The following is a 24,549-nucleotide window of genomic DNA, read 5'->3' as shown; positions in this document are numbered from 1 at the left end:
GAAGTATGATTGACTTCTCGATTTAAACATTTCTTCAATTCTTGATTCCTCTTCTTATACATACAATTGTACTAAGACTCACTTAGGGGATCAATTAAGATATGTTTCTTAATCATTAAGACCTATCATAAAGCATAAAAGGTACTCTCCCTTCTTCTTAGAATGGAGAAACTTTTATCTTTCTGCCTACTTGATTCTTCTTATTCGTTCTGCTATTGATTTAAACTTTTTTAATCAATTCAGAATTACACTTAATCTTATAAGTATAATCATATTTACCAAAACCTTTAGTAAATCATGACGAATATTTTTGTTACTCTTATGGTGGACTTGATCAACACACAACTTTGTGTACTTGATCTCCTAGTCCTTCACTTGACACTTTGTCAATGAGTTAGTCTAATTTCCAAATATGAAATTTCTCATTCATCGTGCAATCAAGTTGCATGATTCCAAGTTTCTGTCCAATTGAAAGTTGGGCGATGAGAAACTTTCCCTATTTGGTAAATTCTCGACATTTCCACAAACGACATAATTAAGAATCAAATCCATTATTGCTCATATTAGAAACATTCAAACATAAATTTTTCATACACGCCATTGCAAGGATAAATAAATAAAATCGAAATTTATTTTATTGCGGAAAAATTTGTCCTTACAATGCAATTCATTGAAAAACTATGCTAATACATATTTCTTAGCAATCTTATTCTAACTCTAAGTAGTAGCTCAAGAATCTAATCTTCAAGTAATGCGATCGAAATCCATTTCTTCACGGTTAGATTCTGCTCACTTCTTCCCTTAAGCTTCCTCTCTTTTCTTCGATCCTACAAAACATCAATTGTAATCTTATCACATTATGTATTAAGAATCTAGAATAGGAGCTTAAAAGAGTTAGTCAATGGATTTTACCTAAAGCAAAGCCATATGTTTTGACTCTCCCATCTCTTAGATCTCCGAGGTAAATAGGGCAGCTTCGTCTCTAGTGCCCCTTCTCTTGGCAATAAAAGCAAATTAACTCTTTTGGAACGGAACATGGAACTATTTCAAACATTGCCTTTCTTTTATGATCAAACTTTTCGATCATAGCATGTCTATATCCACAGAGGTCTTGAAGGCAGATTCACCAATCAACTTTGCTTTTCTATTGCGCCAAACCATTGCTGATTCAGCATCAATAAGCATATAGGTGAGATCTATAAGGGTCACGTCGCAGTTAATCATATAGTACTCTCTTACGAACTCACTATATGAGTTAGGAAGTGACTGAAGAACCCAGTCAACAGCCATCTCCTCACAGACAACGGATCCCAACATTCTTAACCTATCAATGCGTGACTTCATCCCTAGGACGTGTGTACACACTGACTTTCCTTCTTTATGTTTACTCGCCAAAAGGGCTTGAGTGAGTTTGAACTTTTCAAGCCTTCGAACTTGTGGGTTAGGGAGAATAATTGGAGGAGGTGGAGGAAGTGAAGCATGATCTCTTGTTCCTCGATCAAATCGTGGAATATCATCTTCATGCGGAAAGCTTGTTCCACGGGATTTAGGAAGACCATAGTTGTCGAACTTTGACATCTACAAAATGGGAGAAAACGAATTCAAGTTGGTTGATTGATTGAGTCCTTAGTAAATCACCCAAATGAGATACTAAGGCTAGGACCCAACACAATACGCTACAACCTAGAAAAGGGATGTCGTAATCTAGTTGCAGAATATTTGAAGGTAAGTGAATGACGATTCACTAATTTCCACCATTAAAAACGAAAAAGAAAATTAAGTTTTAAATCTATGAAAACTCCTAGATCCTTTGAGATTCATTGAACTTTTCAATGGCATGTTTAAATCTCGATATGCCCCTCTAGTTTGTGACTGGGATGCCGAGGATCACAAAGCGGGTGTGAATAACCATGCAAACTTACATGGTGCCCTCACATGTTACAGTCACCTATTCGATGTGCCGGTAAACCACACACGCTCCACCGAACTATGACAAACATCGAGTCACCCTTTGCTACCTTTGCTTAGAACCATTTAGTGTGCCGGTTAACCACACACGCTCCACTAACGTCTTCGCAAGGGCACAAAGTGTAATTTCATGGAATTGCATCAATTTACTTTTGCCTAAGTAACTAAGATTGGGAATTTGTAAAACATTTAGTTACTTTTGTACTTCATTATACTTATAATGGAAGGTTTTGTCCTATCCTAACCGTTCGGCTAACGACCCTCCACTAGTCAAGAGTGCGGTGGTTAAGAGTGGATACCCATTTAATCGCCATTTTATAGGCAATTTCCTTAAACACCCCTTATAGACCAGCTTCGTGAATGAGGCCTACTAACGGTAAGACTGACTTTTACTTATACATATATAATGTTAGACTTTTAATGTTATATATAGTATAGGGTGTATTTTACACTTTTAAAATACTAGGAGGTCAAATTTAACAATTATACTTTTAGTTTAAATAAATTGTAAACCTAAACTTTTATGGATTTATTAAAACTCTTTTAGTTATACACCTTAATTAATTAATAAAACCATAAGGGTGTGATTTGAACTTTTGAAAACAATACTAGGGTTTTAGAATTTAACATTCCTAAATTAAACCTTTTAATCAACTTTTAAATTCCAAAACTTGAGGGCAAGTTTTGAAACATTTCAAAATATTTAAGTTTAGAATTTAAATATACATCAAAATTAAACTTTTAATCAAAATTTAAATTCCAAAACTTGAGGGCAAGTTTTGAAACCTTTCAAAACACTAGGGGATCAAATAAAAAATAATCTAAATTAACATTTAATCACATAATTATCCATATTTGATTTATTCAATAATTTCTTGCAAAACAATTTACCAATTTAATCAAAATAATTAATCAATTATCACATAAGGAAATAAATATTTTATTAATTCATAAATATCTTCAATTAGATCAAGAATATACTCATATATATCATAAAATTGGATTTATATTGATCTAATATGATAAAAGCAAGTATCTCAAAGATAAACAGCAAGAAATCTCGATATTTGCTCTTTCTGACGCTGGGACTCGCCGAGTACCCCAATGGACTCGCCGAGTCGAGCCTACTCGCCGAGTCCACTATGGGACTCGCCGAGTTCATCAGGCAGTTTCACAAAAATCGAATTTTTTCAACTTGAACAAACATACAAGGCATCAATACAATAGAAACCAATCTAGGCTCTGATACCACTGATGGGTTTTGGTCATAAGAACATCCTATGTGCTCATACAAACCCTAATGCTTGGATCTAGGTTTCTCTATTATACATGCAATTCATCCAAGACTATAAACCCTAGATCTAGAATATGATAACATATAAATTAGGCTTTAGATCATACCTTGATTGTTATGTAGCAATAACAATCTCAAATCCTTCTTGTATTGACTTTAGAAAGCTTAGAGTCACAAATGTCACTCCTCTAATGGTTCACAAACACCAAGAGCAAGAGGATGAAGAGGAGAAGAGAAGGAGGCTGCCCAAAACGTGTGGAAACCATAGAAGGAAGCTTTTCCACGTTTTTGGGGCATAAGGGCTCTTTAAATAGTGAGGCTATTAGGGTTATCTAACAAGGAAACCCTAATTTGGATGCTTAAGCCCTAAGAAACCCATGGACTCCTTTCCTTAAAGGCCTTGGACGATTTCTAATGGGTTTCCCCATAGAATTCGTCCACTCCTTAATATAAGGCAATCCATAGCCCAAATTGCAATTATATTATAATTACAATTCCAGTCCCTTAAGTTTAATTAATCTCTTTTAGTCACAAACTTAATTCTTATTAATTCTTGACTAATATTAATTAAACAATATGATTTCTCCTTTAATATATTATTCTCATAATATATTAATAAATCATATTTGATCCTTTCTCTCCATATTTCATCCTATCAAGTTGCTTTGGTGAAGGCAACCCAAAAGGACCATGCACCATCGGGTCAAGTACATACCAAAATAGTTATGGACTTAGACACTACTCCAACAATTGAAGGGTCCAGTTATTGGTTTGGTCTAGGCTTTCATTTGTAATAGGTTCTTTTGAGTCAATATGCAATTTTAGTAGTTTTTGTGTATTTTGCGGTCGTGTGATGAGTTTACGGCCGTAAACCCAAAGTCGACCCAAGTCCATTATATATAGATGCAAGCTAGGACATTTGATGGTTGCTGATGCCACAAAGTTTATGGTAGATATTCACAAGTTGTACCAGACGTCTTTTATCAATAGAAGCGTGTGCAAGCTTGTTCTGATTTCGGTTTCTACTTCTTTCTCGTTGTTATTCATTGTTTTGGTTGTTTGATCATTGGTAAGATCTGTTTCAGGACCTTACAAAGGTCCATGTCCATAAACTCAATTTTTGCTAAGCTCATCCCATCCAAAGGGTAGATTTGACCTCTTAGGGTCGATATAACACGTAAAGTTACGAACTTTACGTCCATGCATGGGTCTTTAAGCTCAAAAGGACCAAAATGAGACCTACTAGATGCATGAGGCTCTCATGGCCATAGAGTTGGCACCTTTATGCCATGAGACCCTCCAAAGACCAAGATTTGAAGCCATAACTCCATATTGCACTCCACTACCTGAAAATGGCTTAGAATGCCCTACATATACCAAAATCCAAGCCCTAAACATGATTAAACACATGGAAGATCAAGATAGAAGCTTTTTACCTTAAATGAGGTGAAAGTGGAACACAATCTCCAGATCTTCTAGCTTCAACTTGAACTCCCAAGCTTCTTTCACTACAAGAAAAATAGCCTTTTACGACGCGCAATCAATGACACGCGCTAATAGAGGATACGCATTTGTGTGTGCCCTAAAAATCGATGTCAGTTTTCCAAAATTTAAAGGATAGAGGACACACATTTGTGCGTGCCGTACAATTAGTGTCAAACAAAACAAAATTAAAAACACGGAGGGCGCTTATTTTAAGTGTGTGTCGTCTAAAAATGTCGCTTTATATTTTTTTAACTAAACGCACATTTTTAAAGAGGGATCTGAAATTCTAAAATTTTGAATACCCCGCTTCTCACTCTGATCCTATGGGTCGCGCCTTACCTCTCGCACAGAGCCATTCTCTCCCTTTTCTTTCTCTCTCTCTCTCTCTCTCTCTCTCTAACCCTAGACATAACCACTGGCCATTCACGTTCCTTCTTCCCCGCCGCTATATTCTTCTTGCTCCATATAATAAAATCGACGACCAAACAATCAGGCTCGCTTCTTATTTTTCTTCTCCGTCTCCCACAAAAACCCTAGTTTCTATCACCAGTTCTTTTTCCTCACCGACGATCTCATCTAAACCTCATTCTTCCGTTCTCTTCTTATAATTCTTAAACCCCGCTTCAAAAAACTAGGGATGCGGACCTCACAAAATCCTTCATAGAACTGGCGATTGGGGATCTACAACTCTTCACGTTGACAACGCCCTACTGCAACTTACGGTGGGGCCCAATGGAAATTGCGTATGGACTTTATCGTCTTAAGCCCTAGTTTATCATCAGACTTCCATTTCTTTGTCCTCCAAAAAAGAAAACCTCTCTGCCTTTGTTTGTGCCTTAGCCTGCCCTTACGCCCTCACGTATGTCTCCGGCCTCACCTTGGGCATCTTTCACCTCCGGCGTCCGCTCACCTACTACGTCTTCTCACCTGTGGCGTCTCCTTCACTTTCGGTAAGCTCTTTCATCCATCTTTTGGATATGCATCTTAAATATAGTGCTAAATCTTGATTTTGAAACAATGTTTTTTTGCTTCTGGTTCTTTACTCTATCTCCCAATCTAAATGTATCCATATCCTTTAAATGCCAAGTCAATTTCATATTTCCCTAATTTATTCCAACCGCCGACATCCCCGATTTTTTGTGTTATACCCACGACACACGATGGTTGATTTTAAAATTAGGGTGTTGTAAATTTTGATAATTGAAACCTTTAAACTGGGGAATTGTTCCTGAGGTGTTGAATCATGATTGGCCTTCGGTTGGGTTTTGAAGCAAAACATGAACTTTGACCAAAAATTGGGAATTCTTGAATTTTGTAGAGTTTAAATCATCGTTGGCTGGCCCTCATCAGGACTAGTTTCTGACCCTTGACAAAACTTTGTTCGCGGTGCAGAGAAATCATTTTCTTTGATGTAAGTGAACATTTTCTTTTGTTTAAACTGATATTAACTTTGATTTTTGTGATTACATTGTTGGGCCTTGTTGTAATACTTGTGCTGAGGATTGTAATTGTTACTTTTTAGTCACAATTATGAAGTCATGTCTATTGTCTGCTGATGTGGCTCAAGGACACAGTGGAGATTGTGGCGGTGATGGTGACCCTCCTCGTTGCCATTTAGATAGTGTACCTACATCTTGTGCGACTTGTAAGTTACTATTTCAATACCGTGTCTTCATATTCTCAATATCTTCTTATTTTCTAATCTTTATATTAATGGAGCAAAACAAAAATCAAATGAAGTCCATCAAAAGGAAAGAATCTATAGAGGCGGTTTGGAAAAACAGACCTTTATGAGTACTGTTTGACAAATCTTTTGATGAATCTATCCTGAGACACAACAAATTCAAGATGCAATAGATAACTGGCATGACACTCATTTTAAGGACAATCGTGGACGGGCAAGTAAGCAGGCATGATTAGCTTATGTAAGTATCTACTTAACCTTTCAGAGAATTCTGTGATCATAAATTGACCATTGACCAAAAAAGAGTAATTAATTAGTATAGCCTTCATATAAGTCTATTTATTTTTTGAAATATTGACCAAAGATGTCTTATGTATTACGTTTTATACATATGCCTTTTCTACATTAAAGATAAATTTAAAAGCTAGTTTGTTAAAATGCTTGTAAATTCATTATAGTTTTTGTTATGGTTTATAATGATCAGTTCTTGCTAGTAATAAGCTTATATGTGAATTTTTTATTGTTGCCCATTAAGTCAAATTATAAGTACTAATATTTATTTAGAGTCAACTTTATATATTGGTAACTAATCACCTTCAAATATGCAGCAACAAATGGTTGTAGAAAAGAAAATACAATCACCTTCCTATTCCGTAAGCTGTTTGGTGACGACATCGGACTTGGATGGAAGTTAAAATGCCCGTCGGGTTTACCATTCTCCTCAAACACTTCACATCCATCTTTTTGTTAGACAATGCAAGAGATTGTAAGAAGCGTGCAAGATTGGCATTTGGGTTACAATTTTTTTATTCAATCATCTACTCTTTACTTTTTGCCCTTGATTTATTTAATTAAACGAAATGCATAATATATACAAGTGAGAGTAAACAAGGTTAGTGGAGCAGCAGTTCAGACAAGTGGCTTGAGGTGGGCCCCTGCTGCCAACACTGATCAACACAAACCTAGGCCAGCTAAGCCTTCACCAGAACCAGAAACAACATCACTCCCTGTGGTTGTTAATGCTCCTGAAAGCAGCAAAGTTTATGATGATGGTAATCAACTTCTTTACTTTTTTTTTTGCTAAATACAATAAATAACAATGTACTTTCATTTTTTTTTAAAGTACAATGATGTAATAGGAAAAAGGATATTGCTATTTTGTTGTGTTTAATTCTTTTACATGTACTAATATTAATTTTGTGGGGTATAGTTGAAGGTCACTCGATATATGTACGCAATTTGCCAATGAATGCATCAGTTGCACAACTTGAGGAGGAATTCAAAAAATTTGGACCCATCAAAAGTAATGGCATCCAAGTTAGAAGTAATGAGGTTTGATTATTTATATTCTCTTCTCATGTGTTTGATCAATTTGCTATATATAATTTTGGAAACATGTATTTTGTTTCCAGCAACAGGGATTTTGTTTTGGGTTTGTGGAATTCGAGTCATTGGATTCCATGCATAGTGCGATAAAGGTATAAGTAATTAAGTATAACCTTGTTATTTTCATTCTAATTCAAAAAAATAGCAAATCTACTTTCATTGCTATAATTGGGTGGATTTTTCAAAGTAGAATGTTGTAATCTTTTTCAGGCACCTTCTATCGCAATTGGCACTTTTACTTGTGATTCCAAATGCCAATCTTGCCAACTTCCCACCATTTGAGTCTACACCAGCGCAGCGCATCAGTTTGACTACAATGCCTTTATGTCTGTCTACAAAAAATCTAGTACCACCACAATGATGGCAACAAGGAAGATATGTAGTTTATTTATGAAACTTTATGTTGGTTTAGTGTTTTCCTGGATTTTTTTGGCTAACTTGTCCTTGATTTAGTATGTTAGTTCAATGTTTTGATGGATTTTAGGTTAAACAGGGATGTATCTTTGACTTACCATTTTATTGAAAATGGAATTATGGGTTTGGTTAAAAGAAAAAATAAATAATAATAACTACATGAAATAATGAACTTTTCAAAATGTCTCATTCCATTATAATATCTTTGTGACTTAATGTTTTGGAACTTGATTGCTTACTGATAGTTGTTTGATTCTGGTGTTCTATTTTTCAGAGAAACTGGATGACTAGCTAATCCAAAGGCTTCCATTTACGGATTAGTCGCCTCTTCCTCTTTAAGAAAATTAGGGCTTTCATCAAGAAACCTTCAATTGCAGTTGATGACTCAATATTTAAGGGTCATAATCAGGTATTTTGTTTTCCCAAAACATGAAAATTTGTAAAGTGAGACTGAGAGCCACTTGGTATAAAAAAAATACATCTTTTCTACTGCAGTGCCAGAGAGTGTAAAAAACAACTGACCAATTAAACTGTTATCATTTCCAAGATCCTTGTTCTCCTAAACAAAAAGATTCAACATTTTATAAAATTAACCAATTAATGTAATGTAGTACATATTTGCTAATGATTTATATGAAAGAAGGTAAAGTACCACTTTGAGAAATGGTTCCAAGGCAGTCTATTAGTTCTTCTTTGGTCATTCCAATACCAGTGTCTCTACAATAAGGGTAAAAAAAGGTTTATAAATCTCTTGTAGAGTTGTATTTTATGAGGAAAGATTCAAGAATGAAGAAAAGTAAGTAATCTTATGATATTGTGATTGTCCCTTTTTCTGGATCAGGTTTAATTTGGATTTCAAGCTCACCAGCATCTCCAAGTAATGAGGGATCCGTTACACTTAAGAATATCAGCTTATCAAGAGCATCACTTGCATTACTAAAAGAAGGTTTCTTGTTAGAACTTTTGTTTTTAAAAACAATAAAAGATGGAAATCAAGCATGAAACATGTAGACTGTAGAGATGTTTTTACATGTAAATTTATATATTGTAAGAAATAGAATTGTAAGACATTAAATTTTATGAAATGGATTATATTTTTTGTATATGATATTTTATTTTATTTTGTGAGGCATTAAATGCAAATTTAATTTGAAAATTAATAAAATCTATAAAAAATAAATTTTTTTTAACATTTAAAATTATGATACGCAAACATGCGTGTCATCTTCATTTATGACATGGCCTTTCTTAACAAAGGCTTTCTTGATACGCATTGCGTGTCATTAACACGCGCGTCATAAGGTTACGATACGCGAATGCGTATCGTCTTCCTTTATGACAGGGCCTTCCTTGATACGCATTGCGTGTCGTAACCGCGCGTCGTAAATGCGCGTCATAAATGCGCGTCGTCTATAGACGACGCGCAAAAGCACGTCGTCTCTCTTTATGACAGGGCCTTCCTTGACACGCATTTGCGCGTCGTCTGAGCGTTTTACGACGCGCAATGAGCGTCGTCAAAGGCCTTTTTTCTAGTAGTGTTTCCTCTTCTCAAGCTTCACAATTCACTAAAATGCAAAAAATATGGCCTTAGAACACTCTAACAAGGCTAGGGTTTCAGGCTTATGTCTTTTGGAAGTATAAGGGACGATGGAGGCTGAGATGAGGAGAGATAAGTTGTTTAAATATGATGCAAACCCTCAAATTTAGGGTTTCACTCAAACAAAGTCTAATCGCCGAGTCGGTCTCCTGACTCGTCGAGTAGATCACTTAAACTTCCCGCGGATCACGAGTCTACTCGACGAGTTGGGCCCCCAACTCGTCAAGTCCCAGAGAAAAATATAAGAATTACTTGAATTAAATGCATATCAGGAATCAGGTGTTACAGAATTACTCTGTTTGTCGATGTTTTGATAAAACTTAGTTACTATGGTTTTATGGAAAGGATATGTATTAACGATTTACTAATCTAAAAACAAAAATTTTTATGTCATGATTTCCGGGACGTTACAAACAATTTAGCAACCTAGACAATATAGTGAGAAGACTCACCTTTTACACGTAGCCAACAACTAGAAGATCTTACATTGAATGAATCAAGTGCTATACAGCTACTATTAAACGATACAAGGTAAAACCTTAGTCTACCTTCTAAGACTAGTCAAATGGCCAAAGTCAGCTATGTCAAAAAGTCAACAGTCAAAGTCAACTTCAGCGAGTCCCTACACCGTGGCCTCCAGTTGGCCACGTCGTGGCAGAATAATGAAAAAATAGTCGAGCATCACACAGTTGCCACATCGTGGCTGCCAAAATGGCACGTTGTGCATGCATGTCTCTTCCAAACTAGGTCAAAACATAGAAGAAACGAGCTCAAAATTATGCATGTGACATCTCGGAATTTAGGTCAAAGACTATGAACGGTCAAGAATAGAGTAAACCTCATGTGAATTTGAATCATTGAGTTTTAGTGCATATAATGTTAAAGTAAATGAGTTATTTTAACTATTATAAGATATTAGATGGTAACTTATTTCCAAATATGTAATATGACAAACAAGTCAAACAACTCAAAACTGTAACCCAAAGAATGCGACTGAAAAACTGAAATTTCGTATTAAGTCGTTTTGAGAAAAAAAACACTCTAGTTTCGTAGTACGTGTTTCTCCGTCTCCAAAAAGATAAAGAACGTCCAAAACGGAGTTCGTATACAAAAGATATTATCGTTTTAAGAATTCAAAACTAGTATAATACTAATTTTCTTAAAATTGCTAAGGTCGTTTCTATCCGTTGAGGGACTTGCACACCTCAAATGGAATTTCCTAAAGCATTTTTGGATTCAGGCTATAGCTTAATATTTAATTTCATATTTGAAATATTTTTAGTTAAAATATTTATAAAAATTTTAAAATCAGACGTTTTCAAATTTATTAATCTAGAAACCTTAAACTAATGATTTTGACGTGATTTCTATTAGTGGTAATGTATCCCGGAGAGGATGTAAAGGTCCAATACGACTGATGTGAATTTTAAAGGTAGAAATAACACAACACTTCTAAAATCGTGTGCCACTATATATAGAGGTCCGGGACATGTTTTATGGTCAAATGCAAGTCATCTTATTAATGTTTTATAAAATATACAATGTATGAAAATCATATAAACCCAATGCATAGATGTTATATAATTAAAATTATATAACACTACTAAATATATATAAATTTATATATATATGTCATCTAAATTTTCAAATACCAATTAATAGTATATATGACCAATTTTGATGCTTATTATGTATAAATCTTCAATTCTTTATATTTTTATCTCTTAAGAATGCATTATATATGTGTTAATTGTGGAATTAAGAGACAAATGTTTAAAAATTAACAATTTTAAAATTCCTAACTTATAAGTTATATTTATATATATAGCATGAATAAAACTAATAAAATTTCTCAACGATACATAAATTCGTACTTAATTAAATCAATACACACAATTCATACAAAAATGAGACTATTACAAAAAAAAAAGTTATAATATTGCTAAACACATACTTAATTAAATCAATACACACATTAAATACAAAAATGAGACTATTTGCAGTACAAACTATACAAATTATTGTACAACCCTTATTTTATACAAAGACACACACAAAACAAACCATTTTATTCAAAAATACACCCAAAACAAACTTGTTAGAAACTATTTCTCATTGTGAGTGTCGACTGAAACACGTCACCAACATCACTTGTCCCTGCAACATCACTTGTCCCTGCAACATCACTTGTCCCTGCACATCACAACTTGATTACGTGCAAAATATTCTTCAACCTAATATCACACTCAATCAAAACTACACTCAAAATAAAACTTGTACAATGCAAAAGTAAACACTCAAACTCAAAGGACACGTGTTTCTTTCCTCAAATAGAGGAGCAGTCAATAAATCACCAAAAACACAGCATCCATTTCCTTTATTCTTCTTCATTCCAGTCAAGAACGCCTCCATTGGATGTGTTGTTCTTGTAAAGCCTTAATGATTCTTTTCTTTCATTCCCTGTAAAACAGCAAAACCAAAAGCACCATCTAAATTTATTGATTAAATCTATCTTTTTCAGTCAAATATCTAACCAAAAATGCCCCTTTATCTTCAACATTCTTATTCAGAAATCACAGAGAGAAAGAAAAAAAAAAGAAACGGTAGTACCTTCTGCGTTTGAACTCCAAGCACCAAAAAAATCTATCATCGAACCATTTCTTCCTTCCATCGATCCTTGCAACCAAGCTGTCCCCACCCGAGATATCGAAGCCTCGTCGAACCCCAGAGACGGCGGTCCGTCTTCGCGATTAATCGACCAACGAAGCGCTGCTACCATTGTACGCCTCTTCCCCCGCTGCTTCGTTCGTGTCCAGCTTTCCGCTCCCTCGTTTCTATGACGATCCCGTTCGGTCGTCTTCTCAATCAATCGAAATCGATGATGATTCCTTTCCCCGATCAGATGAAGATCGAGTCTTTTCCCTCCCAACTAATTTGCTTCCGATTCCTCATTGCCTCAGTGCCTTCCTTCGCATCTGCCTTGTGTTCGAATTTGTGCCTCTATTTTTGCCCGATCATAAAACGAACACAGGCATAAAAAGCCCTAAGCCAGTTTTGATTTAGGAAATGACCAAAATGCCCTTGCTGTTTAAATTCTTTATTCAAAATAGGCCCCGATCCCCAACATATGATTCCATTTATCCACAAACAGCCCCTCATCAGGTTATTTTTAACATAAGAAATCCCAATCTTCAAACATTGAATAAAATTAACTATTTTAGCGTCTCCTTTGAAATTATTTTTACCAAAGTAATCCTACTTCGGTTACTTAAATTACCAAACATCCCTTATACTCTAGTGAAGTTACAAATCAGTCCCCAATAGTTCCAACTTGTTATGAAATGGCCCCGATAGTATTTCGAAGTTCAAGAATTGTGGATTTACGCTTTCTCACGTCTAGCTTCTCAAAGAAATCGAATTCAAATGATTGAAACTCATGCTACAAAAGTGAGTGCTTATGACCCCTTTTTAATATTATAATTATTATGGAGGGAATACAGGTGCCTAATTATGTTTATACAAATCAATTCCCTTTTTATGTGAAAATACAATAAATCTAGTTTATAAAAATATTATTATTTAATAATTTACCTTATTGTTATGAATACACTAGCATAATTTTTTCGTATATGTATAAAAATATTATTAATCCCTACACGACAACCCTTCTAAGTTATCAACATGTACTTCTAACCCTTAACCAGGGTCAACTCAGATCCGGTCAAAGTCAACTTTGGTCTACATCCAGTTGACTTGACTCGCCGAGTTGGTCTACCAACTCGTCGAGTCCATACTCCTCTAACTCAAGACAACTCCCGACTCTACTCGTCGAGTCTAGCAAGAACTCGACGGGTTCTCCTTCAATCATACCGTAGGGACCATCTTCAACCGACTCGCCGAGTTTCCCTTGAACTCGTCGAGTTCATCTCACTCATAAGAATGTGTTCAGTCTATGACTCGCCGAGTTGTATGATCAACTCGTCGAGTCCATCTTCATGGTTTGGGAGATTGCCTTGGACTCACTGAGTTTGTTCATACAGTCGTCGAGTCCTATGATTTTCAGGTCTATCATCTCGTCCAACTTTGTTGAGTCCTTCTCTAGACTCAACTAGACCCCCAAAACAGCAAAGGTTACACAACCACTACCAGACTCACCGAGTCCTAAGAACAACTCGCCGAGTCCACTAAGGTCCTTGTCCATAAACTCGATTTTTGCTAAGCTCATCTCATCCAAAGGGTAGATCTGACCTCTTAGGGTCGATATAACACATAAAGTCATGAACTTTACGTCCATGCATGGATCTTTAAGCTTAAAAGGACGAAAATGAGACTTACTAGATGCATGGGGCTCTCATGGCCATAGAGTTGGCACCTTTATGCCATAAGACCCCTCCAAAGACCAAGATCTGAAGCCATAACTCCATATTACACTCCACAACTCGAAAATGGCTTAGAATGCCCTACATATACCAAAATCCAAGCCCTAAACATGATTAAACACATGGAAGATCAAGATAGAAGCTTTTTACCTTAAATGACCTGAAAATGGAACATAATCTCTGGATCTTCTAGCTTCACCTTGAACTCCCAAGCTCCTTTCGTCTTCTCAAGCTTCAGAATTCACTAAAATGCACAAAAATGGCCTTAGAACACTCTAAGAAAGCTAGTGTTTCAGGCTTATGTCTTTTGGAAGTATAAGGGGTGATGGAGGTTGAGATGGGGAGAGATAAGTTGTTTAAATATGGTGCAAACCCTCAAATTTAGGGTTTCACTCAAACAACATCAACTCGCCGAGTCGGTCTCCCGACTCATCGAGCAGATCACTTAAACTTCCCGTGGATCACGAGTCTACTTGACGAGTTGGGCCCCCAACTCGTCGAGTCCCAGAAAATATAAGAATTATTTAAATTAAATGCATACCAGGAATCAGGTGTTACAAAGTTACTCTGTTTGTCGATGTTTTGATAAAACTTAGTTACAATGGTTTTATGGGATGGATATGTAATAACGATTTATTAATCTAAAAACAAAAATTTTTATGTCACGATTTTCAGGACGTTACAGACAATTTAGCAACCTAGACAATATAGTGAGAAGACTCACTTTGCAAATGTAGCCAACAACTGGCAGATCTTACATTGAATGAATCGAGTGCTATACACCTACTATTAAACCATACATGGTAAAACCTTAGTCTACCTTCTATAACTAGTCAAATGGCCAAAGTCAGCTAAGTCAAAAAGTCAATAGTTAAAGTCAACTTCAGTGAGTCCCTACATCGTGGCCTCCTGTTGGCCACGCCGTGGTAGAATAATGACAAAATAGTCGAGCATCACAGAGTTGCTACATCATGGCTGCCAAAATGCCACGTCGTGGAAACTGGATCTCAACAGCTTAATTGATTAAGTTGTTTTCCATCCATTCCAAGAGTTCCAAAGTTCATATCTTGTCCTTCCCAAGGTATTGATGGATAAAGTTTCCAACTTTATCCATTAACACATCCCAATAAGTCAAGATCTCTAAACCTTGGTCCTAAATAACAACTTAAGGCATGAACTAATCAATTAAGCACTTAATCACCAAAGTCACAAGTCCATAACTTCCAAAAGGATTTCCTTCAGTCAAATCATCATAAAAATTGGTGCTTTAAGTGCATGCATGTCTCTTCTAAACTAGGTCAAAACATAGAAGAAATGAGCTCAAAATTGTGCATGTGACATCTCGGAATTTTAGTTAAAGACTGTGAAAGGTCAACATCAGAATAAACCTCATGTGAATTTGAATCATTGAGTTTTAGTGCAACTAATGTTAAAGTAAATGAGTTATTTTAAATATTATAAGATACCAGATTGTAATTTACTTCCAAATACATAATATGACAAACAAATCAAACAACTCAAAATTGCAACCCAAAGAATGCAACTGAAAAACTGAAATTTCGTATTAAGCCGTTTAGAGAAAAACAAACACTCTAGTTTCGTAGTACGTGTTTCTCCGTCTCCGAAAAGATAAAGAACGTCCAAAACAGAGTTCGTATACAAAAGATATTACCGTTTTAAGAATTCAAAACTAGTATAATACTAATTTTTCTTAAAATTGCTAAAGCCGTTTCTATCCGTTGATGGACTTGCACACCTCAAATGGAATTAACTAAAACATTTTTGGATTCAGGCTATAGCTTAATATTTAATTTCATATTTGAAATATTTTTAATAAAAATATTTATAAAAAATTAAAAATCAGATGTTTTCAAATTTATTAATCACGAAACCTTAAACTAATGATTTTGACGTGATTTCTATTAGTGGTAATGTATCCCAGAGAGGATGTAAAGGTCCAATACGACTGACGTGAATTTTAAAGGTAGAAATAACACAACACTTCTAAAATCGTGTGCAACTATATATGGAGGTCCGGGACAAGTTTTATGGTCAAATGCAAGTCATCTTATTAAAGTTTTATAAAATATACAATGTATGACAATCATATAAACTCAATGCATAGATGTTATATAATTAAAATTATATAACACTACTAAATATATATAAATTTATATATATGACATCTAAATTTTCAAATACCAATTAATAGTATATATGACAAATTTTGATGCGTATTATGTATAAATCTTCAATTCTTTATATTTTTATCTCTTAAGCATGCATTATATATGTGTTAATTGTGGAATTAAAAGATAAATGTTTAAAAATTAACAATTTTACAATTCCTAACTTATTGTTAAATTTATATATATAGCAAGAATAAAACTAATAAAATTTCTCAACGATACATATACACAAATTCGTACTTAATTAAATCAATACACACAATTCATACAAAAATGAGACAAGTAGAAATACAAGTTATAATATTGCTAAATGCATACTTAATTAAATCAATACACACATTAGATACAAAAATGAGACTATTTACAACACAAACTATACAAATTATTGTACAACCCTTATTTTATACATACACACACAAAACAAACCATTTTATCCAAAAATACACCCAAAACAAACTGGTTAAAACAAACTTGTTTGAACCTATTTCTCCTTGTGAGTTGTCAACTAAAACACAAGTCACCAACATTACTTGTCCCTGCAACATCACTTGTCCCTGCACATCTGAACTTGATTACGTGCAAAATATTCTTCAACCCAATATCACACTCAATCAAAACTACACTCAAAATAAAACATGTACAATGCAAAAGTAAACACTCAAACTCGAATGACACGTGTTTCTTTCCTCAAGTAGAGCAGTCAATAAATCACCAAAATCAAAGCACCCATTTCCTTTATTCTTCTTCTTCATTCCAGTCGAGAACGCCTCCATTGGAGGTGTTGTTCTTGTAAAGCCTCAATGATTCTTTTCTTTCATTCCCTATAAAACAGCAAAACCAAAAGCACCATCTAAATTTATTGATTAAATCTATCTTTTTAGTCAAATATCTAACAAAAAATGCCCCTTTATCTTCAACATTCATATTCCGAAATCATAGAGAAAAAAAAAAGAAACGGTAATACCTTCTGCGTTTGAGCTCCAAGCACCAAAAAAATCTATCATCGAACCTTTTCTTCCTTCCATCGATCCTTGCTGCCAAGCCGTCCCCACCTGAGATATCGCAGCTTGTCTTGCCCCTTCAAAGAGAGCGTTACGATTCCGCCTTCGTTCTCCTTCGCGACCGGCCAAAGACCGAGACCTCTGCCCTCGCCTTCTCCCTCTTCGTGTTTCCACATCAATACCACCAAAACCTCGTATTTTCCCTTTTCGTGTACCGCTGCTGGAACCGAATCAAAAAACCGAAGACCCCAGCAGCTTGGCTACTTCGCCTCTGCGGCCTCGTCGAACCCCAGAGACGGCGGTCCCTCTTCGCGATTAATCGACCAACGAAGCGCTGCTACCATTGTACGCCTCTTCCCCCGCTGCTTCGTTCGTGTCCAACTTTCCGCTCCCTCGTTTCTATGACGATCCCATTCGGTCGTCTTCTCAATCAGTCGAAATTGATGACGATTCCTTTCCCCGATCAGATGAAGATCGAGTCTTTTCCCTCCCAACTAATTTGCTTCCGATTCCTCATTGCCTCAGTGCCTTCCTTCGCATCTGCCTTGTGTTCGAATTTGTGCCTCTATTTTTGCCCGATCATAAAACGAACACGGGCATAAAAAGCCCTAAGCCAGTTTTGATTTAGGAAATGACCAAAATGCCCTTGCTGTTTAAATTCTTTATTCAAAATAGGCCCCGATCCCCAAAATATGATTCCATTTATCCACAAACAGCCCCTCATTAGGTTATTTTTAACATAAGAAATCCTAATCTTCAAACATTGAATAAAAATAACTATTTTAGCCCCTCCTTTGAAATTATTTTTACCAAAGTAATCCTACTTCGGTTAATTAAATTACCAAACATCCTTATACTCTAGTGAAGTTACAAATCAGTCCCGAATAGTTCCAACTTGTTATGAAATGGTCCCGAGAGTATTTCGAAGTTCAAGAATTTTGGATTGACGCTTTCTCACGTCTAGCTTCTCAAAGAAACCGAATTCAAATGATTGGAACTCATACTACGAAAGTGAGTGCTTATGACCCCTTTTTAATATTATAATTATTTCGGAGGGAATACATGTGCCTAATTATGTTTATACAAATCGATTCCCTTTTTATGTGAAAATATAATAAATCTACTTTATAAAAATATTATTATTTAATAATTTACCTTATTGTTATGAATACACTAGCATAATTTTTTCGTATATGTATAAAAATATTATTAATCCCTACACGACAACCCTTCTAAGTTATCAACTTGTACTTGTAACCCTTTACCAGGGTCAACTTAGATCCGATCAAAGTCAACTTTGGTCTACATCCAGTTGACTTGACTCGCCGAGTTGGTCTACCAACTCATCGAGTCCATACTCCTCCAACTCAATACAACTCCCAACTCTACTCGTCGAGTCTAGCAAGAACTCGACGGGTTATCCTTCAATCATACCATAGGGACCATCTTCAACCGACTCGCCGAGTTTCCCTTTGTCACACACCAAAACCAAGAACGGCGGAATCGTTCTGGGGCGGAGGACGTCATGTACTGTAACAAAACAATGAAAAGTAGTAAACAAGCAACAATATCATCCATTGCATTGATATTATAATTATTATACAAGTGTGTTCTGTCAAATTTTGATAAACAGTAAAGCATAAACCAAATGAAAGATGAGTCTTGAACGAGCTCCATCTTCTCTAAACCTTGCATCGGTACCTGTCTATGGTTGACCTGAGAATACAAGTAATTTTGAAAGAGAGTATCAACTTTAAAGCTGGTGAGATCATAAGTATTTTAGTGTCTTAACTTGTATGTAAGAATTTGTATGTATATGAACTGTAAGTATTGAGAATGTATATGAACTGTAAGTATAACAATGTTTTGTAAATCAACTGTAAATGTTTGAAAAACCCTAGAAATCCCTATGATTCCTACTATTATATAAGGGTGTCTTCTACCAAAACCTAACTGCTCTGAATGTAGTCTTCTACCAAGACCTAACTGCTCTAAATGTTCGCTTCTGGTAAAAGTGTGTAATTTTCCAAGTGTAACTATCATTAACAAAATATAGTTTTACATTTAATGTTTAAGTGAAAAGATCACTAAATATCTGTAAAGGGAAAATTAATGTAGTACTGTAGTGTAGTGCTATAAGAACTACTGCTGTACTAACTACCTTAAACCAGATTTATATTAAGGCATCATGTGATTAATTGTACCATACTATCGACTGGATAACAACGACAAAGGTAGGTCGTAAAAAGAAATGGCGTTTGGCACCCGTAGACCTGCAGGTCCGATTGTAGCTAGCAACAAGGTGTAGGATAGTCAATCCAATATAGATCTCTACGCAAACTCACGCTCTCCCTCCAAGAGACTATGGCTACAACTCGGGTCATGACATTGAAGGCATGCTCCGATACAGTGGATCACAATTATGTCAACGTATTTATGTATATGTAATGTACTGAAATGTTCTACGTGTGCTAGCTGTAATGTGTGTTCTCTCTCTATCTAGCAAGTATAGTAATGTACTGTAATGTTCTAGCTATAATGTATGCTCTCTCTATCTAGAAAGTATAGTAATATACTGTAATGTTCTAGAAAGTATTGACTCATGAATGAACTGACTCATTGTATGATATCGCGTTCTAGTAATAGTTCTAGTATCTTCCTAAACTACCCATATGGTAGTTTACTAGTAATCTAACTGGTACGTATGGACATGGATGTATACCCTTGCTACCCAAGGGCATTGGATGTACTGGAAGGACCTTTATGACTATATATGTACACATGATATATAACTAATATTTAAACGACCTTCGGACGGGTACCCGATATCCCACAAGACCACATCCAAATCGAGGAAAAGGAAATAGGGTGGATAGCCTTCCTAAGTCTTTTAAACATTCCTTATATAACTATACATATAGAGACATGCATTTATAATATAAAAGCATAAAATAAGTTTTGTAAAACCTTTGATCATAACTATTATCTAAGGAAAGATCGACTTGATGTCAATCCATAAAACGGTTTGAAAGCATGGGTTTGATAAAACGGTTTAAGTATAAATAAACATTTATTGGAAACACAATTGTAAATGAGTTTGAAATGGAACATACAAAGTAAAATGTATAGTTTAATAAGGAGTTTTAAACATACGAAGTGTTTATAGAAATCATTTGAAGGAAACTGTTCGGTAAAAACGGCTAATGAGTAGCCAATCATTTAAATGATGTTTATTAATCACAAGTGATTGATATAATATCTAGCATGATTCTACTTGTATCCCCCCATAAAACATTTAAAAACAGTTAAAACATTGATTCAGGGGTATGAACTCACCTGTTGTGGGTGATACAGATGAACTGATGAGGTAGGACTGCTAGGTGCCAAGTGAAGACTTTAGACACACACAATGGTCCTAATTACATATGAAGACATATGTATATAAACAATTAGTGATTATAACACTAATTAAACATGTATAAACATCCTAATGTGAGGAAAACACTTTTGGTCAAGTGCTAGGAGGCTAATGGGTTGCAACAAAGGAGTGCAAGACCTCTTATGGGAGTTTATGGTCAAAAGACCATATGTCTTGGAGTTTACGGCCCAGGGGAGTAAACTCCTGGCCGTAAACTCTCTATAGGGTCCCTAAATGAAGCTTAAAATTATTACAACTTAAGTGGTGAAGTGCTTCAAGGCTTAAACAAGTGTTTGGGCTTCCTTTTAACTCCTTTTAGGAGTTCACGGCCTTGGGACCAATCCCTTGGAGATTACGGCCGTAATCTCCCTTGGGAGGGTGTTTGTGGTGTTTTCAAGTCCCTAATTTTACTAGGAACTAAACTTATGCTAGTGTACAAGGCTTTAGAAGAGTTTATAGCACCATTTGGCACTATTATTTGGAGTTCACGGCCCTGGAACTTCTTGGGCTGTGAACACCTTCTTCTTGGTGTTCTAAAGGTGTTTGCTAGTCCTAAACACATTAGGGTACTTGTCTAAATTAGTCTCTTGGCTTAAGGAAGGCCTTTAGGGCATTTTGGCACATAAAAATGGAGTTCACGGCCCAAGAACTTCCTTGGCCGTGAACTCACTTCTAGCCCTTGTTTCTAAGTGATTTTGTGGTCTAAACATGTAATGGTAGCTTCTAGTTTGAGTTCCAAGGCTTTGAGGGACATTGGGCACACTTTGGCCCTTATAAAGGAGTTTACTCTCCAAGTGTTCTTGGGCAGTAAACTCCCAAATCTTGGGGTTTTGATCCGATTTTGATGTTATAAAACACAATCTAAGCTATATAATATAACTAGATAGAAGTACTCACGATTTGGGATAAAAACCCGAAGATCCGTGAGAGAGAATTTGACTTTTCTCTAGTTGGAAATGTAACTAATGAATGAATATGGTTCAGATTTCTATATATAGTCCTAGGATTTTTTGGCAGAAAATATTTTATTCCCGGAATGAACTCTAATATCCTAGAGTATTGGAATAACAGTGTTGTAGAAAACCCTAGTGCATCCACTCTCCTGATATCTCCTTAAGTGCTAATCCTGAAATACTCAAACTTATACCCAAAGTCTGGAATTTCAATGTAACCGTTCTAACTTCTATTGGTTTGATATGGTTTATTCAGAATGGAAATTTCGGGTTGTCACATCATCCCCCTGTTAAAGGGAATTTCGTCCCGAAATTAGAATTTAGATAAGGAAGTAGGTATGAATGACCGAGTCGTGAGGTGGAAACTTCCTAATCGATTGGTTCTAGCGCTCCTAAGTGAAATTGGGTTCTCGGTTGGTATTCCAACGAACCTTCACTAATGGGCGACAGTGTTGCTTCGTCCGCTTGACCTCTCGGTCGAGGGTCACTACGGTTCTAATACGAAGGCGAGGATCTCGACGAGTGGACTTACAAGAGTCCTAACGAAAAGGTATGGTTTCACGATGAAGACGCGAAGAGTAGAATGTACGTTACTGAGTTCGCGGAGTAGATCTAGTCTGCGAGATACAGGACCGATTTTGGTAAGAATCTCGGAGGTCCTATCTATCTTGGATTTAGCTGTCCACGCTTTATGAAGCGTATTAAGCCATTCCCAGAGTGAGACTTCCTAAAGAACTTGGTCTCTCACTTGGAATCTCCAAGGTTTCCTTTTCTTGTTTAACTTCCCAGTCAAGGGCCACTCCTTGCTGGGTCAAGGTCGTACGGTTTCCTGTGATTTTCGAGGGGTTCTGGATGAACTATGACAGTAGGTCTGTCAAACATCGTCTCCATCTCAGGGATCTTCTGCCTGTTGCTACACTCGCAACTCTCAAACATCATCTCCATCTCAGAGATCCAGTTCATGACTTCCACCGGCGTCGGGCTTCCAGATAGACTCGGTGGTTTGGACGCCATGAAATCCTTGTATTTGCATCCACGTCCATCATTTCCTCCATCCTGGTGGTTTTGCCTAACTATCGATGGGTTGGCTTGACCAACAATCCCACTGTAGTTTCCCTCCTCAGTCTGCCCTTCGTTCAACTCGGGTTGTTCAATCTGTATGGTCGCTTCCTCTCGATTTTGCTGGAGAAAACGTCTGGTTTCCTCTATTTGACGATCCAACATCGCCTGGATCATCACTTGCACTCCGGCCATTGATATTGGCTCAGCAGCGGCTACCACAACCGGTATTTGCTCAATCACCGGGGGTTGGTTTCGGTTCCCATTTGCATTCACGTTTCCGCTACGGGTTCTTGCCATCTTGATCTATACACCAAATAAGGTGAATCTAGACCTTTACTTAGGATTGACGTTTAAATCATCCTTATCACTCCGAAACGTTTACGTGCTAGTTCTAATATCGTATTCGTAGGTTTAAAATCCTAAACACATAAGGTTTCCAGATCCGGTCGGCAACAGACCATAGATCTGATCAAGCTATAGTATAACAAATCATTTAGCACATAAAAGCGATTTAGGCATCATTCCTAAAATAAGCTAGTGCTCACACCTCACAATCATCGCTTAGCATTCTAAGTTTAAGTCTAGAAATAATCCATATTCCTAGTTCGCTTAAACTAATGCTCTGATACCAACTGTGACATCCCCATTTTCACGGCCAGAAAAGACCAATTTTGTTTATACTTTATAAAAATCAGAGTACTTCTTTTAATAAAAATGTTGCGGAATTTGTTCCTAGAAAAACACGATAAATACGTTTTTAAAACATTTTCGAAGAAACATATTTTGTTCATTTTAAAACATTTGGGATGTCATCGTTAATACAGAAACATAAGCATAAACAGTACTTACATTTATTTACACTAGTGATCTACATCTCTTTAAATCTCTCAGTGTAATGTAACTTCATATCAACACCTGTGATATAAATAAACTGAGTGGGTCAGGTTGGGAAACCTGGTGAGTACATAGGGTTTTCAACCCACAATAATATAATTATTATGTCCAAACAATCAAACAATCAACCCAATTACCCATCCCCATTATCTTCTTTATTCTTAAGGATCTACCCTAAGAATCAACCATTCCTCGTTCATACATTCCTAAGGATCATCCTAAGGAATCGGCACGAAGTCCATCGTCACTGGGGTTTAGGCACTAAGTCGGCATAGTCGCCAGGGTTTTGGCACCAAGTCTGCATGATCACCAGGGTCTAGGCATCAAGTCTGCATGATCACCAAGGTTTAGAGTTCACTGAGTGAACACATCGTTCACAACACCTACAGGTTGCGAGCCTGCTAGTGTTCCACTGGACTATCTAGAGTAGTCCGTGGTTGTCATCCATACTCTGCTGAATGACGGGGACATCGTTTGGGAAAAAGGCTTCTCACCTCGTACACCGCTCACCCATACCTCATAGTCTATATCACCTCTCAACTCATCGTCCAACTCATATTTCATCTATTATATCTACCCATGTTTTACCCCAACATTTTCGTAGATATAAAATACATATATAGTTTAAATCATTTAAAACATGTATAAAATCTTTCACCGAGCATAGACAACAAGTAAACAGACAATATGCACACATAGCACGTAGTAAATACTTCATATCTATGTGTAAGTTGAAGGGGACCATGCACTCACCTGAAAGGTGGTGACTCAGCACTCGGACAGCGCTTTGATACTCTCAAAGCAATTTCCTTCGATAAAACCTAG

General features: G+C 36.2%; 1 protein-coding gene and 1 long non-coding RNA gene across 2 annotated transcripts in view; one reads left to right on the top strand and one right to left on the bottom strand.

Moving 5' to 3' along the window:
• LOC145064790 (uncharacterized) overlaps nt 1-12,845 on the bottom strand; it is a 67,476-nt gene extending 54,631 nt beyond the window's left edge. The window contains exon 1 of the long non-coding RNA XR_013688083.1: nt 12,439-12,845. This is a non-coding gene — a long non-coding RNA (uncharacterized LOC145064790). The remainder of the gene's footprint in view (nt 1-12,438) is intronic.
• LOC145061832 (uncharacterized) lies at nt 6,278-8,099 on the top strand. Its single transcript, XM_079009407.1, has 7 exons — nt 6,278-6,392; nt 6,916-6,924; nt 7,040-7,177; nt 7,310-7,483; nt 7,642-7,763; nt 7,844-7,909; nt 8,028-8,099. The coding sequence occupies exons 1-7, from the start codon at nt 6,278-6,280 to the stop codon at nt 8,097-8,099; spliced, it is 696 nt and encodes a 231-aa protein (XP_078865533.1).
• Nucleotides 12,846-24,549: the final 11,704 nt, after the last annotated feature.

This window comes from Lactuca serriola, chromosome 7 (genome assembly GCF_051521515.1).
Source record: "Lactuca serriola cultivar US96UC23 chromosome 7, Lser_US96UC23_V15, whole genome shotgun sequence".
Taxonomy (NCBI): domain Eukaryota; kingdom Viridiplantae; phylum Streptophyta; class Magnoliopsida; order Asterales; family Asteraceae; genus Lactuca; species Lactuca serriola.
The sequence above is the reverse complement of the archived record's forward strand: the minus strand, read 5'-3'. Positions and strand labels throughout refer to the sequence as shown.